We start from the raw sequence: 16,208 nt of genomic DNA on the forward strand, positions 1-16,208 counted from the left end.
GTTCATCAGTAATTGGTTTGTCTCCTGTTGGACATGTACTGACTCTTGCTGGGCAGCCATCTGTACCCTGGTAGCCTCTTGTTGGGCCGCAGTGTCCTGTATCAACGTCTTTACTACGTCCTCCATTTAAAATTTATTATTATATTTTTTTTTGTGATTTACCCTGCCTTGAGATGGCTTGCCACAGATCCTCACTCACTCATCAATCGTTACAGGTAGCACAGCTATTCCTTTCCTCAGTCAGTCCCTTGTGCTTGTTTTCCTTCCCTTCTGGGGAGGGAGTGCAGCCTTCCTTCCTGGAAGGGTTTGGTGTCTTGCTGCACCCAGCCTACTGGCAGCTTCCCTGCTTCTCTCGCTCTCCCCTCCCGCTTCCATGCAGAAGAGAGTTTAAAAAGGTCTCAAGCAGTTGGAGCCAGCTGAACCTAATTAGTTCCCTAGTAACCCCTGTTCCAGCTGTACCTTATTTCCCTGTGGTTATCTCTCCTCAGTGGATAGGGAGAGGCCTTTTAACCTCCTGGGACTAATTACTACCCCCCACCCCCTTGTAGCTGTTTGTCCTGGGTTTACCACACAGGGTTTGGGGTGTGGTTGGAGAATTCAAAGAGTCACCTTCATATAGCAATGCAGGGCTTGAAATACTCCTGTGATCAGAGACATGTCTGCTGCAGCTAAGAGCAGGCCCTGGTCTGTGCTCTCATGTGAATGTAAAGCTATCAATGAAGAAACATATTTGTTTAGCACAAGTTTTTCTTTTGTTCATGTGGAGAACAACAGAACAGGTTCCAGTCCAGCTCAACTGTTGTGCCATTTAATATCCTCATTCTGCCTAGCTCCCCTCAGTACAAAATTCTCTCACATTCTTTTTTCCTCTTTCAAGGCAGATTTTTTTTTTTTTGGCTTCTTGCTCTCTTATATCATTTCCTGTCTCACATGTCTCTGCTCCCTGGTTGGCCAGTGGCTGGAAGTTCTGGCTCAAGCTGAGGCTGTGTGGGTCTATGCACCTGTCTCAGACAGATCCCCAGCCAAATGAGTAGCTACCCAATGATTCCTCATTTGCTCTTTATTGTTGGCCTGTCCCCTTTGGGTAAGTGAAATATTTTAAATTAAGGAAAAGCACATGAAGGAGTCTAGAGACAGTAGAGATGGTACAGACCATCTTTCCCATTGCCCCCATCCCTAGCCCCTGCGGGGTGGTTTCCAGTGTTATATTCTCCAGCACTTTCTTCTGTGAGATTATAAAATGAAAGTATCAATAAGGTTTCCACCCCTTCTCATGCAGAGATTGCGAATGTTTCCTGATCATGAGCCAGAAATTCCCCCACTTCTCCAATATAATCCCATTAAACCCTCATCTCATTTTATTTCTGTTTCCTCACAGGATGGGCTGTCCGTCAGCCCCCAGACATGGTGATCAGTCAGGGACAGCAGCTGACACTGAACTGCTCCCAAAAATCAACCAGTTACACCAACATGTACTGGTACAAGCAGGCTGTGGGGAAGGATGCAAGGCTGCAGCTGGTCGTGTTTTCTACAGAAGACTTTGGTGCAAATGTTGAGAAACCATTTGAAGGTCACTTCCAGAGCAATGGGACAAAAAACTATGTCCTGTCTCTGACTGCAGAGAGTGCACAGGTGCAAGACTCAGGCACATATTACTGTGCTAAGCAAGATTACACAGTGACTCATCTGCCAAAAGTGCTTAGCATAAACCACCCAGCAAAGGGAAAGGATTTCCCTTCCCCCACACCCATGCATAGCCCTGCCTCCTGCATAAGATGCACTCCATCTTGCTCTAACAGCTACCTCCCCATCCCTATCCTCCTCTCCCTTCCCTAACTTCTCTTCTGCCTCTTTCCTCCTCTTTTTCTGAACTTTTCCTTTTTCTTTCTTCTCTCCTACTAAGGCTATGTCTACACTATAGCTTATGTCAATGTAAATTATGTCTCTCGGGGGGGCTGAGTAAATCATCTCCCTGAGCAATGTAAGTTACACTGCTGTGAGTGCCGGCCTGGACAACCGCTCTCTGGGACTAGAGTAGTTAAGCTGATGAGAGAACTCTCTCCAGGTCGGCTTAGAGAGGCTACATTAGAGAGCTTGCCGTGGCACTGGTGCATCCGTGAAGTTGTACCACTGTAAACTCTCTAGTGTAGTCATGTGTGACAAATTTGGGGATTTTGGTAGTGTTTTACATGGATAGCAAGTATGTACCTCAGTTTCCCTTTGTGCTGCATGTTTAATAAGGCGGTGGGAGAGGGTTTGTTGTTGCAGAGGGCCAGCTGTGACCTTGCCTAGCAGCCAGGAACCCAGACAACAGCCTGGAGACGGGGTATCCGAACAACTGGTGACCTGGTGACTAAGAGGCTCACTCTAGCTTGGCCGTCAGTTGGGTTTTGGCTAGTGGGAGGACATAGGGCTGAGTAGAGAGGACCCTGGTGACCTGACCAATCAGTTCAAGCCAGAGGGGAACAAAGGATGGAAGAGAGAGGGGGCCCCAGCAACCTGTTTACCTGGGATGGAAGACAAAGGACAGGGGAGAAGCTGTTGGGGACGGTGATATCGGATGCCCAGCTAGAAAGCGCAGGGTCCCAGGACGGGAGAGAAAGAGCAGGCACAGCCTACCTGGATGCAGAGGAGACTTAGATGTACTGTGCTGAGGAAGGCCAGGCCTCAGGGCCCTGAGAATTTCCTATGCTGTGTTCAGATGCTCAATAAACGCTCTTGTTTTATGCTGGCTGAGAGTTGCAGCAATATAGAGAACAGAGTTGCATTATTCCATCTGGGAGTGGAGACCCCAGGGGTCCAGAGTCAGTGGACTCCCTGAGTGGGCCCATAGCGAGAGAGAGGAGTACTAAGGCTCAGAGAGTTCGGTTCCAGGAGGTGGAGGGGCTTAAACCAAAAGAGAGAGTGGAACTGCCAGAAGGGCTGTCACACTTGAAGGGGGTTCCTGCCAGGGACCATATGGGGCCAAGGGTGGGTACGACCTGTGAGTCTGTGACACCGTGCCCTAAATGTTCTTCCAATCCTCTCTCCTTCTCTCTCTTCACCCTCCCGGTGTTCTTTTCTCCTTCTTGTCTCTATCCCATACAATCACTTTTCATTTCTTACTCGTTCCCCCTTTTCTCTCCTCTTCTCTCACACCTTCCCTTCCCCATTCTCCCTGTCACCTCATTCACTCCTCCCTCTCTTTCTCCTCCCTTCAATGGAATGAAATTGGGCAATGGGAGCCATTTCAAGCTGGATGTAGGAGACCTTTCCGTCCTTCTGAGCTCTTCTGCTTTCTTCCTTCTGTTCCCTCCCCTCCTTTATCCATTCCTCCCTTCCCCTCCTTATGTCTACACCTCCCCTCTCTCATTCCCCATAGTCTCTTCCCCTTTACAAATTAAGGGCCTGGTCTCAAGGCTGTTTCCCAGTGACATCCGTGAACGCTAAAGTCAGTTTTTCTCTGAAGTAAAACAATTCCAGCCCCAGGGACAGCACCAATGACTTCTGCCTTGCAGGGAGCCATAGTGCGGAAGACAACAGGGCCACAAGCTGACCCCCGGCTTGCCAGTCCGCTTGGTCAGAGACTCCTCCTTTGAAGGAGAAAGTAGTTAATTTGAAGGAGAAAGTAGTTAAGGACATTGAGGTCAATGGTAATTGGGACAAATTACAACATGGTTTTACTAAAGGTAGATCGTGCCAAACCAACCTGATCTCCTTCTTCGAGAAGGTGACAGATTATTTAGATAATAGCAAGGAAATGCGTTAGATTATCTTTTGTTTTAGCTTGTGAATTTTCCCTACTATAAGAGGGAGGTTTATTCCTGTTTTGTAACTTAAAAGTTAAGCCTAGCGGGAATCCTCTCTGTTTTTAAGACTTTTTATTAGTCCATAAAATACCTTCCATCCTGATTTTACTTTTTTTTTTATAATAAAGTTCTTCTTTTCAAGAACCTGATTGTTTTTAGTTTTTAGTGTCTTTGCCTCAACTTGTTAACCTATTTGGTTGGCACTATTATTCTCAATGCTCTCCAGGAAAGGGCTGAAAAGGTTGGGGGGATATTTTGCGGGGGGATAGGGCTCCAAGTGGCCTCTCCCTGAATGTGTGTTTAAATCACTTGGTGCGATGGCAACGATATGGTCCAAGGACAAGGAAAGAAATTTGTGCCTTGTGGAAATTTTTAATCTAAGCTGGTGGAATAAAAATGTAGTGGAGTCTTTCGGCCCTGGAGGTTTTTCGCCTTCCTCTGCAGCGTGGGGCATGGGTCACTTGCTGGTGGATTCTCTGCAGCTTGAGGTCTTCAAACCACAATTTTGAGGACTTCAATAACTCAGTCATGTGTTAGGGGTTGTTATAAAAGTGTATGGGTAGGGTTCTGTGGCCTGCTTTGTGCAGGAGGTCAGACTAGATGATCATATTGGTCCCTTCTGACCTATGAGTCTATGAGTCAATCTTGTCTCTCTTCATTATGGCCAATACTGAACTAGGGACACATATTTCAGAATAGAAAGCAGGATAATTTTCTAACAATGAGTTTGTTAAGCTGTTGGATTGTGTCACTCTACTAGTAGCAGCCAGCAGAGGAAGCTAGTACCTGCTTTAGCACTCTGACATATTCCTCCCACCAGGGGGCAGTGGTGTATAGAACACAAGCCAGGACATGACCACATGGGTTCTGCATGGTTCAGTAATAAAAATAACCCCACTGTACTCTCTGCTGACACTAGTGGGCTTATGGGGACCAAGAATAGGACATGCAGCCTTTCACCCCAGGTCACAGGTTTGATTTCACCCAGGCTGGGAGTTACTGACTCTGGGGGCTATTCAGGGCTTTGGTCATATTCCATGGGTAGGTTTCTAAGTGTAGTGCGATGAATTGCTCTCTAAAAAATTGTGTTATTTCTGATCCAGGCTTGGTGATGGACACAAAGAGCCCTAGAACCAGAGACACACAATGCACCCGTCTTTCATTTGACTGGCTGTACTTGTGTAGAAATGATTTGACTTCAGTGGCGTTACTCCTCACTGTTCCTGATGTAAGTGAGAACAGAATAAGATCTAAAGAGAGAGAAAACCAGAAACATGAAGAGACAGTGAGAGAGAAAGACACAAATGGGAACCCAAGTGGGTGGGGCTGGAGGGTTTGTAGCCCTGTTGGCAGCTGGAGATTACTTGTTGTGTGTATTAGCCCATCCCCTTCACTCCCCCTAAGAGACAGAGATGGTAACTCACATTATGGAGGAAACAGAACTGGGAGACACTACTGCAGGGATGTGGAAACATCTCCTCCCTGTACTGCTCATCTGGGTTCCAGGTACGGGCTGAGAAACACAAGGAATGGGGATAAGGTAAAGAGGTGCAGAGTCCCATGTCCAGGGGACACACTCTCTTCTCTGAGATTGAGGGTGGAGCGGATATCTGCTCCCCATATTTTATCTGCTCTGAGATGCTGGGAGGAATACAGAGCATTACTATGGAGTGGGGGAACTAAAGCAAAAATACTCCCAGTTGGGACACCTTTAGCATAGCCCCTACAGACTCAGTGCATGAGAGCCTGAACTCACAGACAGGAGTAGCTCAGTGCAGATCCATTTGCTCACAGAAGTCGCTGGTTTTGTTTCCTTTTCATTTTCTCTGCTCATCACTCCCTCGGGTTCTGTCATGTACTTTCCCATTTCCTTCCAGGTGTGGGCTCAGCGTATGTGGAGCAGCTGCCCTTCCTTACTGGGCGCCAAGGACATTTCCTGGCTCTGCAGTGTACACTCAAACAGTCCAACTGTGACAGTATGTTCTGGTACCGGCAGCGGGAAGGCAGGGAGCTGGAGGGGCTCTTCTACTCTTATGGAGACCAACTGGTGAACTTCACAGCCGAGCTCTTGACAGCCCAGAGGAGCGACAAAAACTGGGACCTAAAATGGAACAAACTTTCACGGTCAGACTCAGCTGTGTATTACTGTGCCTGCAGCACTACACAGTGACACAGAGCCCTGAGACAGCCAGCAAAATCCCAGAGAGACAGAGAGAGGGTAGGAAACAGAGGCAGCTGTGTGTGCCTAGATGTTGGAAGAACAATGCAGGGGTGTACTTGCAAGATGAAATGTCTGGAACATACATTGTCTCCAGAAGGAGTGTAAGGATCATCAGGAGCACCCACACCAGATCAGTGAGCGTGTTGCACACTTGAGATGTAATTGGCTCTATTAATAGCAATGGGAGTTTTGCCTTAATGGGACCAGAATTTCACTGCTGGTCTCTTGAAATTGGACATTGATCACCAGGGGCGGCTCTAGCTTTTTTGCTGCCCCAAGCATGGCAGGCAGGCTACCTTCGGCGGCATGCCTGTGGCAGGTCTCCAGTCCTGCAGATTCAGTGGCATGCCTGCAGGAGGTCCGCTGGTCCCACGGCTTCAGCGTACCCGCCGCCGAATTACAGCTGAATCTGCAGGACCAGCGGACCTCATGCAGGCAAGCCGCTGAAGGCTGCCTGACTGCCGCCCCTCGCAGGGACCGGCAGGGTGCCCCCCCTTAGGGCCCTGCTTTTGATCACTATTATGAACACTTTTCTTTCTTCCTTGACATTTTCTTCCATTTCTTTCCTATTCTCTTTCATTCTCTCTTGCTATTCCCTGTGCTCCAGCTCTCTTACTTTCCATTTCTTTCTCTTCATTTTTTTCTATTTCTTTAAATTAACCCCCCAAATCCAGTTGCTGACCCCAGCCCTCGCCCTGTGGTTTGGTCTCACTATGTCTCTGGGGACTGTTCTGACCTGACTGTGATGCCTTATTCACATGATTGCTGAGCCATGGATTCTAAGCAGGGGAATGTAGAGTAAAAGCAGGGAGGTGGTATCACCAATGCTGTATACAGAGGTGAGACCATTACTGGAATTATCTGCCTAATCTGGTGCCCACAACTGAACAAGGATGATGATAAATTTTCTTTTTTTATCTCCACGTCTCAATTTTTAATTTCCCCTCTCTCTCCTTTACCCTTTCCTTCTTTTTTCTTCCTTCCTTTCTGTTGCTCTCTCTCTTTTTCATCTCAATTTGTGCCCAGAGTTGGCACCACCTGGTGCTTTCATGGGTATGCCTACACTGCAAAAAACTCAAACAAAACCTTATGGCAGCGAGTCTCAGAGACAAGGCAACTGACTTGGGCTCATCAGGCTTGTGCTACAGGGCTAAAAATAGCAATGTAGATGTTCAGGCTCCAGTAATTTTGGAGTCCAGGTTACAGCCTGATCGGAAACATCTGCACTGAAGTTTTATCCCTATAGCTTTAGCCCCACAAACCTGAGTCAGTTGAACGATGCTCTGAGACTCACTGCCAAGTTTATTTTATTTATTTGCCTTGTAGATGTACCCATGCTGTTTGTTTCCTTCCACGTGTGGGTTCCACCTACATAGAGCAGCCACCCTTCTCACAGGGGTGTGCATCAGTGTCATTATATCAGTGTAGCGACATCTCTGCAAATTGCTCTCATACAGAAAAAGCCTAGGCCACGGGTACGTGGAGCAGCAGCTACTGTTGTGGTAGGGTGTGGAATGAGATTAGACAGTTCACAGAGTCAACTTCATTTAGCAATGCAAGGCTTGGAATATTGCTGTGATCTGAGAGCTCCCTCGCAGACTCCCCACACACAGGACACTAGCCAGGTGTGCTCTCTCCTATCTCCCTCACCCTCTCATCAGCTCTGCCAGCCAGTGGCTAGAGGGAGCCATGATCACATGCACTAACTGGAGTGTTTCACTGACATGCCCCAGACTTCTTAGTATCGTCATCACTTGATCGATAATTTGCTCAGAGAAATAACCATGAACCAGCTAGGTTTTTATTTAGGAATTCTGGGAAACAGACTGGAATAGCTATTCCAGAATAGCTCCCTGAGAGGACACTCTTATTCCAGAATAGCTATTGCCCTTCAAATTCACACTCTCCTTTATTCTAGAAGAACTCCTGACCAAACCTTAGAGATGATCTTCTTCATGCTTTATCCTAATTTCCAGAAAACACACTGATGGGGTCCAGTACTAACACACATTCACAGAGAGATAATATAAACCTGTCCTTCTGATTATAACAATACTGTATTAAGCAATAAATATAATCCACATTAAGTCATTCTGTGAATAATCCAGCCTCAGTACCTGAAACCCATTAATCCTCAAGGGGTCACTCTAGTCACCTGTCAGGAGCTCCTGTCCATATCTTCTAGGATATATACCTTGCTACATGGCATAAGTCCTCTCCTGTGATAGCATCTTCTTCATCATTCCTGAGGAGAAATTCTCATCGCTGTGTTAGTGGCAAGAAGGCATGATCCAGGCAAAGGGGACAAGACAAGAGTCTCCAAGGGATTCATGAAACTGGCTGTCCAGGAAACAGAGAGAGAAGAGGACACAGGCAGCCATAACTCTCTCCATAAAGGGATACCACCTTGCAGCAGCAGCTCCAGTCACCAGTGCTGCAAGCACGTGTCTAGGGCAAGAAGCCACGGGGGGCGCCCTGCCGATCCCTGTGAGGGCGGCAGTCAGGCAGCCTTCAGCGGCGTGCCTGCGGGAGGTCCTGTGGATTCGTCAGCAATTCGGCGGCAGGTACGTCGAAGTGGCAGGACCAGTGGAACTCTCACTGGCAAGCCGCTGAAGGCAGCCTGTCTGCCATGCTTGGGGTGGCAAAAAAGCTAGGAGCCGCCCCTGCCACCTTGTTTCTCCTCCCACTGAGGAGCGTATTTGCTCTTCAGCTTGCTTTCAACTTGAGGCGCTGAGAGGAGGAAACCCACAGTGTGGTGGAGACAAAGCAGGGGAAAGTTACCAGCATGTGGCAAAATCTTGTGCTTTCAGCACTTCTCCTCTGGTCCCAGGTACAGTCTGAGTGATCATAGGAATGGGGTGGGTCAGGCCGGCCCAGAATCCCAAGTTGGTTCCAAGCTGAGGGACACATTCTCATCACTGAGACTGAGCTATGAAGGGATATTTGGAGACCACGTCTCATCTGCTTTGAGACACTGGGAGGAATAGAGAGAATCACCAAGGATCAGCAATTTATGGGTTAAAATACACCCACCTGAGACTGTCAGAACCAAGAGTGAATCCCATTTGGGAGACTCCTAATGCCCATCCCATCCCTTCAGTCCACAGGGAAGGCAAATCTCAGTCAAGAATATCGCACAAGGATCCCTGTTTGTTTGCACAGGCAAGGTCTTTTCCATTTTCTGTCTTTTTCTCTTCATTTTTCTCTCTGTGTTTCTCTCTTTCAAAGTTTTTTCTCTCCCTCCCCCACTTCACAATTTTCTGCATTCACTCATCCCTCATATTTCTGTCAAGCATTTTTTTTAATGCTTCTTTTCCAGGTATGGGGTCAGCCTGGGGATAGTAGGTGATTCATTCCCCACTTTGCTACCAGAGCATACCTGTTGAGGGGCCTGATAAAAGTCCGAGGCACAGACATAGTGAAATGGACCAGCGCGGCTGAAGAAGTGTTTACAGATCTGAGGGCTGCCCTCTGTAGTAATCCAGTTCTTGTAGCACCAGACTTTGAGAAAGAGTTTGTACTACAAACAGATGCCTACAAGGTCGGATTGGGAGCCATACTTTTTCAAATGCTAGGAGAAGAAGAACAACATCCAGTACTGTTCCTTAGTAGGAAACTCCTGCCCAGAAAACAAAAGTATGCCCTGATAGAGAAGGAATGCCTTGTTGTAAAGTTGGCCATGGAAACCCTATGCTACTACCTACTTGGACAGAGATTTACCCTCATTACTGACCATGCCCTCCCCTAAAATGGATGCACTGGAACAAGGAACGAAGTGAAAGGGTAACAAGGGGTGGGGGGAGCAGGGGAGGAAACAAACTGCTGCAAGGCTGGAGGCAGCAGGGAGCTAGGCTTCTCCAGTGTGAGAGACTGTGCTCCTCCCCATAGGGGAGACACCCTGTTTAGGGGAAGGGCTGACACCCTAGGGCCAGCGACAGGACAACACCTGCCCCAGTGAGGGGGCCAGGGAAAGGTATTCCCCTTTTGTTTCAGTCCATTATAGACTTTTTCCCTTTGTTTGGCTGAGGAGCACTCCTCAGGCCTGCCCTGAGGCCTACTGGGAAGGCTCAGAGAAACAAACCCTGAAGAGGGAAGTCAGACACACTCCAAAGTGGAGGGCTGATTTAGCCCCAGCCCTATCCCTGCCAGAGGAGGGAACGGTAAGTCTCGCAAAGCAGAAAGGGTGCTTTGCCACATCTATTTTCACTTGGATAAAGTTTTCTTCTTGAGCTTTTCTCTTAAACAGTTGTGCGGCATTAATATGACTGAGCACTGTTAAACTGCTTCTTCATTCTCTCAGAAGTGGTTGCACTTCAATACTGGCTAAATGAATACTAGAATTACAGACTGTAAAGTGTTTTGAGACCCTTCCATCTGGAAGGTACTACAAAAATACGTGATTACTTTTGTTTTCAGTAAGGTTACTTGTTACCATGCAATATACGTAAGCAGAGAAACAACCAAAGAACATTTACACAAACACAGTGTTGCATCAAACTCTATTTATTTCATAGAGTTGGAAAGTCTAATATATGGCTGAGGAAATGGGGTGTGGAAAATAGTACTGGTCACATGGCATGAGATCATCTCAGTTGGCAGCGATGGTATTTTGGATCCAGGAGACATAGTTGCACACTTTAGTGTAGACCCCGGGATAGCCTTTCTGTGCACAACCATATCCCCAGGAGACAATCCCCTGAAGTACCCCATTGCAGGCTACTGGGCCACCGGAATCCCCCTGCAAAAAAGATTGTGAATGGTGTTTAGCAGGCATTACAATCAAGAGGAGATTCTGCCTTTTTGACAAAGCAGCAGAGATACTAAGTCCTTTTGGTGGCTTATGGGAAAGTCTAGTAATGACAGAGGCAGTTTGAGCATGTTGATCTCATGTCAGCCTTGATATCACATTTTAAGTGAAAGGTGCTAGATGAAAAGCCCACAGGATGGGAATGTTATGTTTCTTCAGAGAGGAAGTATGGCACAGACAGCCTCACACAAGTCCACCCTGACTCATGTTAATATGCTGTGGCCTGGAGACACTGTATCTAAGTGCCAAAAGGGAATTAGTTTTTCATGGGTTAGAGACAAAGGACAATCTGCTGGTTCTAAGTATTTGGCTGGGATTCAGGAGAAGTGAGTTGTGCTCATAGTTCTGCCAGGAACTTTCCAAGTCATCCACATACTGATTTACAAGCTTCCGTTGACCTCAAGACAAGTTGAGCTGAAAACTGGGCTATCGAATCATCCTGTGCTGCAGTGTCCCATCAGTACCTATGAATTGTGAGGATCAATCCATTCATGTGTTCTGTTTGGCTTGAATGTACATGATGATACATCCCTCAGAACAATCCACAGAGCCAACATTTCTAAAGTGGCCATTGGTTTTGGATATCTCCACTTTGTGGACCCACCTCAAGACACCTTGATACTGATTTTAGCGTATGCTAAGCACCTGCATCTTTTAAAGTCTTAAGCTGGGGAAGCAGGTGTTCACCACCTCTGAAATCCAGGGCCAAGGAGTCTCAAATCTGGCATCAAAAAATGGAGGCATTCAAAATCCATGACTAATATTGAAAACTTTAGTCTAACTAACTAAATAAAAATCAGCCCTTGGCTTCTGCTGAGACTGCCAAGAATGGGACCAAGAAGCACCACCAAAAATGGAGAGTTATGAGGCAAGGACAAGTTTCCAGCTAGGAAATAGACCAAGAGTGAGCAACAAATCAGCCACCAACAGATTTCAGTCCTTCAGGCAATAGCTAACCATGTGTGATGCCTATTTTGCAGAGGGTTGAGTGGTGGTGGAGGGTAAAGACAATTGAGAGGTGTGTGGGAGCTGTTTTACCTGGCAGGAATCTTTGCCCCCCTCCAGGTATCCGATACAGATCATGTTGCTAGTGATTTCTCCTGGATAGGCACTGCTGCACTGGCTGGAGGACAGGACAGGAGCTTTTAGGCACTGCAGGAGGTCTGGGTAGTTAGCTACAAGAAAGAGGAGGCAAATTAATAATGGAAATCCTTGAATTCATTAAAAGCAGCAGAGAATCCTGTGGCACCTTATAGACTAACAGATGTTTTGGAGCATGAGCTTTCGTGGGTGAATACCCACTTCGTCAGATGCATGGACAGTGCCTTCTCTAAGCCATTTTCATCCCCTTGGCCTTTTTCTCCAGCAACTCCAGCTTTCCGCACAGAGGGATTCAAATCCTAAGGGGATTTTGGTTCAGACTGATCGCATTGCAGCAGATTAAACTCTCTGGATTCCAGAAATGGACAGCCAATTGGACTAAGAAAAGAGCAGCAACAAAGATCAGAGGAAAACAGGTGATGGAAAAGACGCACTTGATCACTCTGACGCTTATGCACTAAGAAGTCATGTTGGAGCATAGTGTAGCCCTATGGATAAGTAGCCAGATACCGCAAGCGGATTTGGCTCATTCTGTCCATCCCTCTTCCTGCTCCCTAGGCTTGAGCAGGAGTTATAATGTAATCTTAAATTTGCACTAAAATATTTTGCCATCTGTAGAGGTGTGGATAAACCATTGAGTTCATTGATCTCAGGGGGAACTGTGGGATGCTCAGCAACTAGGGGCTGCTCCAGGCATCAGCGCAGCAAGCATGTGCCTGGGGCAGCAACCCGTGGGGGGGGCGGCCTGCCAGTTGCCATGAGGTCCACCGGTCCCATGGTTGTGTCTGCAATTCGACAGCGGATATGCCAAAGCTGTGGGACCAGCTGATCACCAGCAGAAACGCCACTGAATCTGCATGACTGTGGACCGCCTGCAGGCATGCCGCCAAAGACTGCCTGACTGCCGTGCTTGAGGTGGCAAAGCAACTCTCAGGAACTGGCCCATTGAATGTCCCATATAATGGTGATGGAGGGTTTCCTCCTGAATATCATAGAGAAACATGTTTGGTGCTTCAGCCTGCCCCATGCCAATAATAAAGAACAAGAGAAAATCAAGGACATTAGAAGAGAACGTATTTAAATCAGATAAAGGTCCCCTGTTTTCCACAAGCTTTTCCCTTTGAGCCATGATCCCCCACATGGGTTCTCTCTTCAAACCTCCTCCTCTATAAGTGCTCTCCCTTCCCCATACTCTCTTCCCTGGGGCCCACTACTGGGTCAATAAAGGTCTCCAGGGTCCTAGAGAAGCTTTACACTCCCACAGAGCACTCACTGCCACTGCTGAGGGTGTTGCCCCAGCCAGAGATCAGGCACTGGGTGCCAGTGGTCACACAGCTGGTTGGCAGGGCAATTGTGTTGACGTAAGAGTTGAGGGTTGCTGCACTGGCGAGCTTGATGAGCATGATGTCATTGTTCAGCGTCTGGGAGCTGTAGCTGGGGTGACGGATGACTTTGGATGAACTAATGAACTGCTCAGTGCCTTCACTGACTGCCAGGTTGTGTTCTCCAAGCCTCACTTGAATAGAGCTGGAAAAGAGGAAGGAATAACAGCATCCTCACCAGCATGGTCACCATCATTATTCATCATCATTAGCATCACCATCACTATGTATAGTTCCACAACTACAGTTGCCTTCAACAACAGCTCTAAGGTCTCTGTTGCTCTAGTTCAGCGGATAGCCCTCTGGCTTTGAATTCGCACACCAGGATTTAGATTCATACTCAATCCACAGTGCAGGGAAGTCTTGGGAGCGCTGCTTTGGCTGAAGCATGACATGGGGAGCGGGGAGAGGAGACTTGGGTGATATTCTGATTGGCTGACACCTCTCTGCACATGTCACAGAACTAGAGATGATCAACACGGGGGACAAATTTCCACAAAAACTGTTAAAAATTGGTTCTTTTATTCTTTGAAAAATATCAACATTTGTAAATTCTGGTAGTTCTATAGATTTCTCTCTGTGCTTTATTTTTTCCTATTTCTAAAAATTGCTAATAATTCCTACCTCACAAGTTTTGAGGCTTAATCCAAGGGCTTTGACCTTCTCAGGCGAAGGCACTGTAGAAGTGAAAAGTAATATTCTCTCTGGGGGGAAAGGGAGCTGAGTGGCAAGAAGGTCTGTGCTTTAAAGGAGACAGTAAAAGAGACTGAGCTCCTACGTGCTCCTCTTTGGTGGGTTCCCAATGACAGCCCTACAAGGCAGCACTGAAGAAGCAGTGGGTATTGCACTGTTTGAAGACCTGCCCCTCAGTGGAGATGTCTGATAACCTGGCATGTTGCAAATTAAAGATATCTAGGTGATTTACAGAAATAGTCTGGGAAAACCCTGGTGTCCCCATCAAACCATTCCCCCATCCCAACAGTCAATAAAACAGACTCTAACAAGGCTGCAAGTGAGTTCTTAGAAAAGAACTGTGACACACAGTCCCTGCACAACCACTGCATTGTCACCAGGCAAAGTGTTTTAGCATCCCAGCAATGTGTATAGTGGTGGAGAGATGCCCATTTTGCTCTGCTCTGCTATTCATTCATTCATTGTTAGTCTATCATTCCATTTTTTGCAACATTGCTTCATGATCCAACTCCCACAAAGCCAGTTTCGTCCCTAAGGAAAAAAAAGAGAATTCCAAAGAAACTACTAGACCTCTGTAGGGCATGTTGATCTGGACGGGTGATTCCAAGCTCAGGGAGACATTACTGTGGTAGCATGCTAAAAGTAAGAGTGAAGCCATGGCAGTGCAAGTGGTGGGAGGGACTAGTAGCCCCAAGTGTGTTCCTATGGGCTTGGATGAGTAAGTGCTTGGGAGCGGCTAATCCTTCCTACCACTCACACTGCTACAGGTACACTTTATTTTCAGCATATATGTCTTCTAGAGTTGGGAATCACACCTTCAGTTCAAAGTGCAGACATACCCACCAATGGTCACCAGGACAGGTGCCTCATGCTAGGGCATTAGATTCAGTACTAACTCAGAAAAAAGGGTCACCCAGTACTGAATCATCACCTCATGCAGCACAGTATCCTCCTCTAATGCCAGGCTGCTGGAGCACTGCAGTCAGTACTGACTCAGAAACCAGAGCCTGTCCCCACCTCTTGAAGGACTCAGGCATTCCTTGACTGTCTCTCCTGACCTATGCTTAGTTAATCAGATGTGACACTCTCAGAAACAACAGGGGCATTAGGGCTGGAGAGGAAGCAGTAGTTTAATAGCACAAATATTTTCTACTCACGATTTGTAGCAGTGACCGGCTGAGACAACCCATCTGCTGTTAATGAGGGCACCTCCGCAGAAATGGTACCCGATGTTCAGGGATGCCTGGTAGGGCAAAGAGTTCTTTGAACAGGTGTAGCCTCCCACGATCTTGTCATCATCGGCATCATCGATGGGCAAGGCAACTGGGTGAAAGAGGAAGATATAAATTAATATCCATTACGGGAATCATGGAGCCAATCCGGATGAGGGGATTGGGAATGGGATCTGAAGCCTCTCACTTTTAGAACACTGACTCTGCTTCAAGCTCAAACTAGTGGTGGCCAAAAGGTCTCCACACCTGATGGCTCTTTGTTGGTTGCTCTATTAAATCAGGCTGTGGTACTGAAGCAGTCCAGCTTTTAGTGCCCATGTGTCCATATTATAATCAAACACTGTGATAATTAGCCCGTGGCTGATAGTCTCAGCAGAGTGGTCAGGGTTTGTGCATGTTTGGAGGTCAAGGTAGATTGCACTAGTGTTGCCTTGACAATCTGGGGGATAAAATAGGACCTCACCCTCCAGCACTATGCAGTCTGGCACTTTTCATCATATCTAAACTTCGCTGGAAAGTACAATAAAAAATGAACTTACCAGCCGCTCCCAGAAAGGCTACAACCAGGATGTATTTCATGGTCTACCTATGGATTCCAACACAACTCTGTAAACCAGAGGAGGGAATTGCTGGATATTTATCCTCCTGAACTGGCCTTATCTCCAGCTCAAGGATTTCACCAAAGGAAAATACACAATGGAAAATTTGAAAACCCAACTTTAGCCATTTATCAGGCAAACCATTAAAAAAAAACTCAAACCCCAGAGTTAATCAAACTTTCATCATTTGCACAGCTATTTTTAAAATTATTAAAAGAGTCAGCCTTCAATTTAAGAATTAAATGGGAGCTTTGGACAATTTTTCTTTGATCTGGGTAAATAGTGCACTAACAAAACCTGGAATAAAATCAAAGCTCAAAACCTTTTGAGATTCATCTGCCTTTCTAGAATGTACATTTTCTTTCCAGTAGTTAAAAGATACTAT

The 16,208-nt window shown here is 46.8% G+C and overlaps 1 protein-coding gene across 1 annotated transcript; it reads right to left on the reverse strand.

Annotated features, from left to right (window-relative positions):
• Positions 1-10,553: 10,553 nt before the first annotated feature.
• LOC116824776 (trypsin I-P1-like) lies at positions 10,554-13,400 on the reverse strand. The gene is made up of 3 exons (XM_032780320.2): positions 13,191-13,400; positions 11,855-11,991; positions 10,554-10,747 (listed from the first exon to the last, which is right to left on the reverse strand). Exons 1-3 carry the CDS (start codon positions 13,318-13,320, stop codon positions 10,598-10,600), a joined length of 417 nt encoding a protein of 138 aa, XP_032636211.2. The 5' UTR covers positions 13,321-13,400; the 3' UTR covers positions 10,554-10,597.
• Between the last annotated feature and the right edge of the window lie 2,808 nt (positions 13,401-16,208).

Source organism: Chelonoidis abingdonii, chromosome 1 (genome assembly GCF_003597395.2).
Source record: "Chelonoidis abingdonii isolate Lonesome George chromosome 1, CheloAbing_2.0, whole genome shotgun sequence".
NCBI lineage: Eukaryota > Metazoa > Chordata > Testudines > Testudinidae > Chelonoidis > Chelonoidis abingdonii.

Bases quoted from the DNA above. Each gene is read 5' to 3' on its own strand.
- LOC116824776 (XM_032780320.2), bottom strand. From the start codon at position 13,320: ATGCTCATCAAGCTCGCCAGTGCAGCAACCCTCAACTCTTACGTCAAC. The intron at 11,992-13,190 runs GTGAGTGCTCTG...TCTTTCTTGTAG, and splicing joins CAACACCCTCAGCAGTGGCA to CTAACTACCCAGACCTCCTG. The intron at 10,748-11,854 runs GTAAAACAGCTC...TCTTTTTTGCAG, and splicing joins GGGGCAAAGATTCCTGCCAG to GGGGATTCCGGTGGCCCAGT.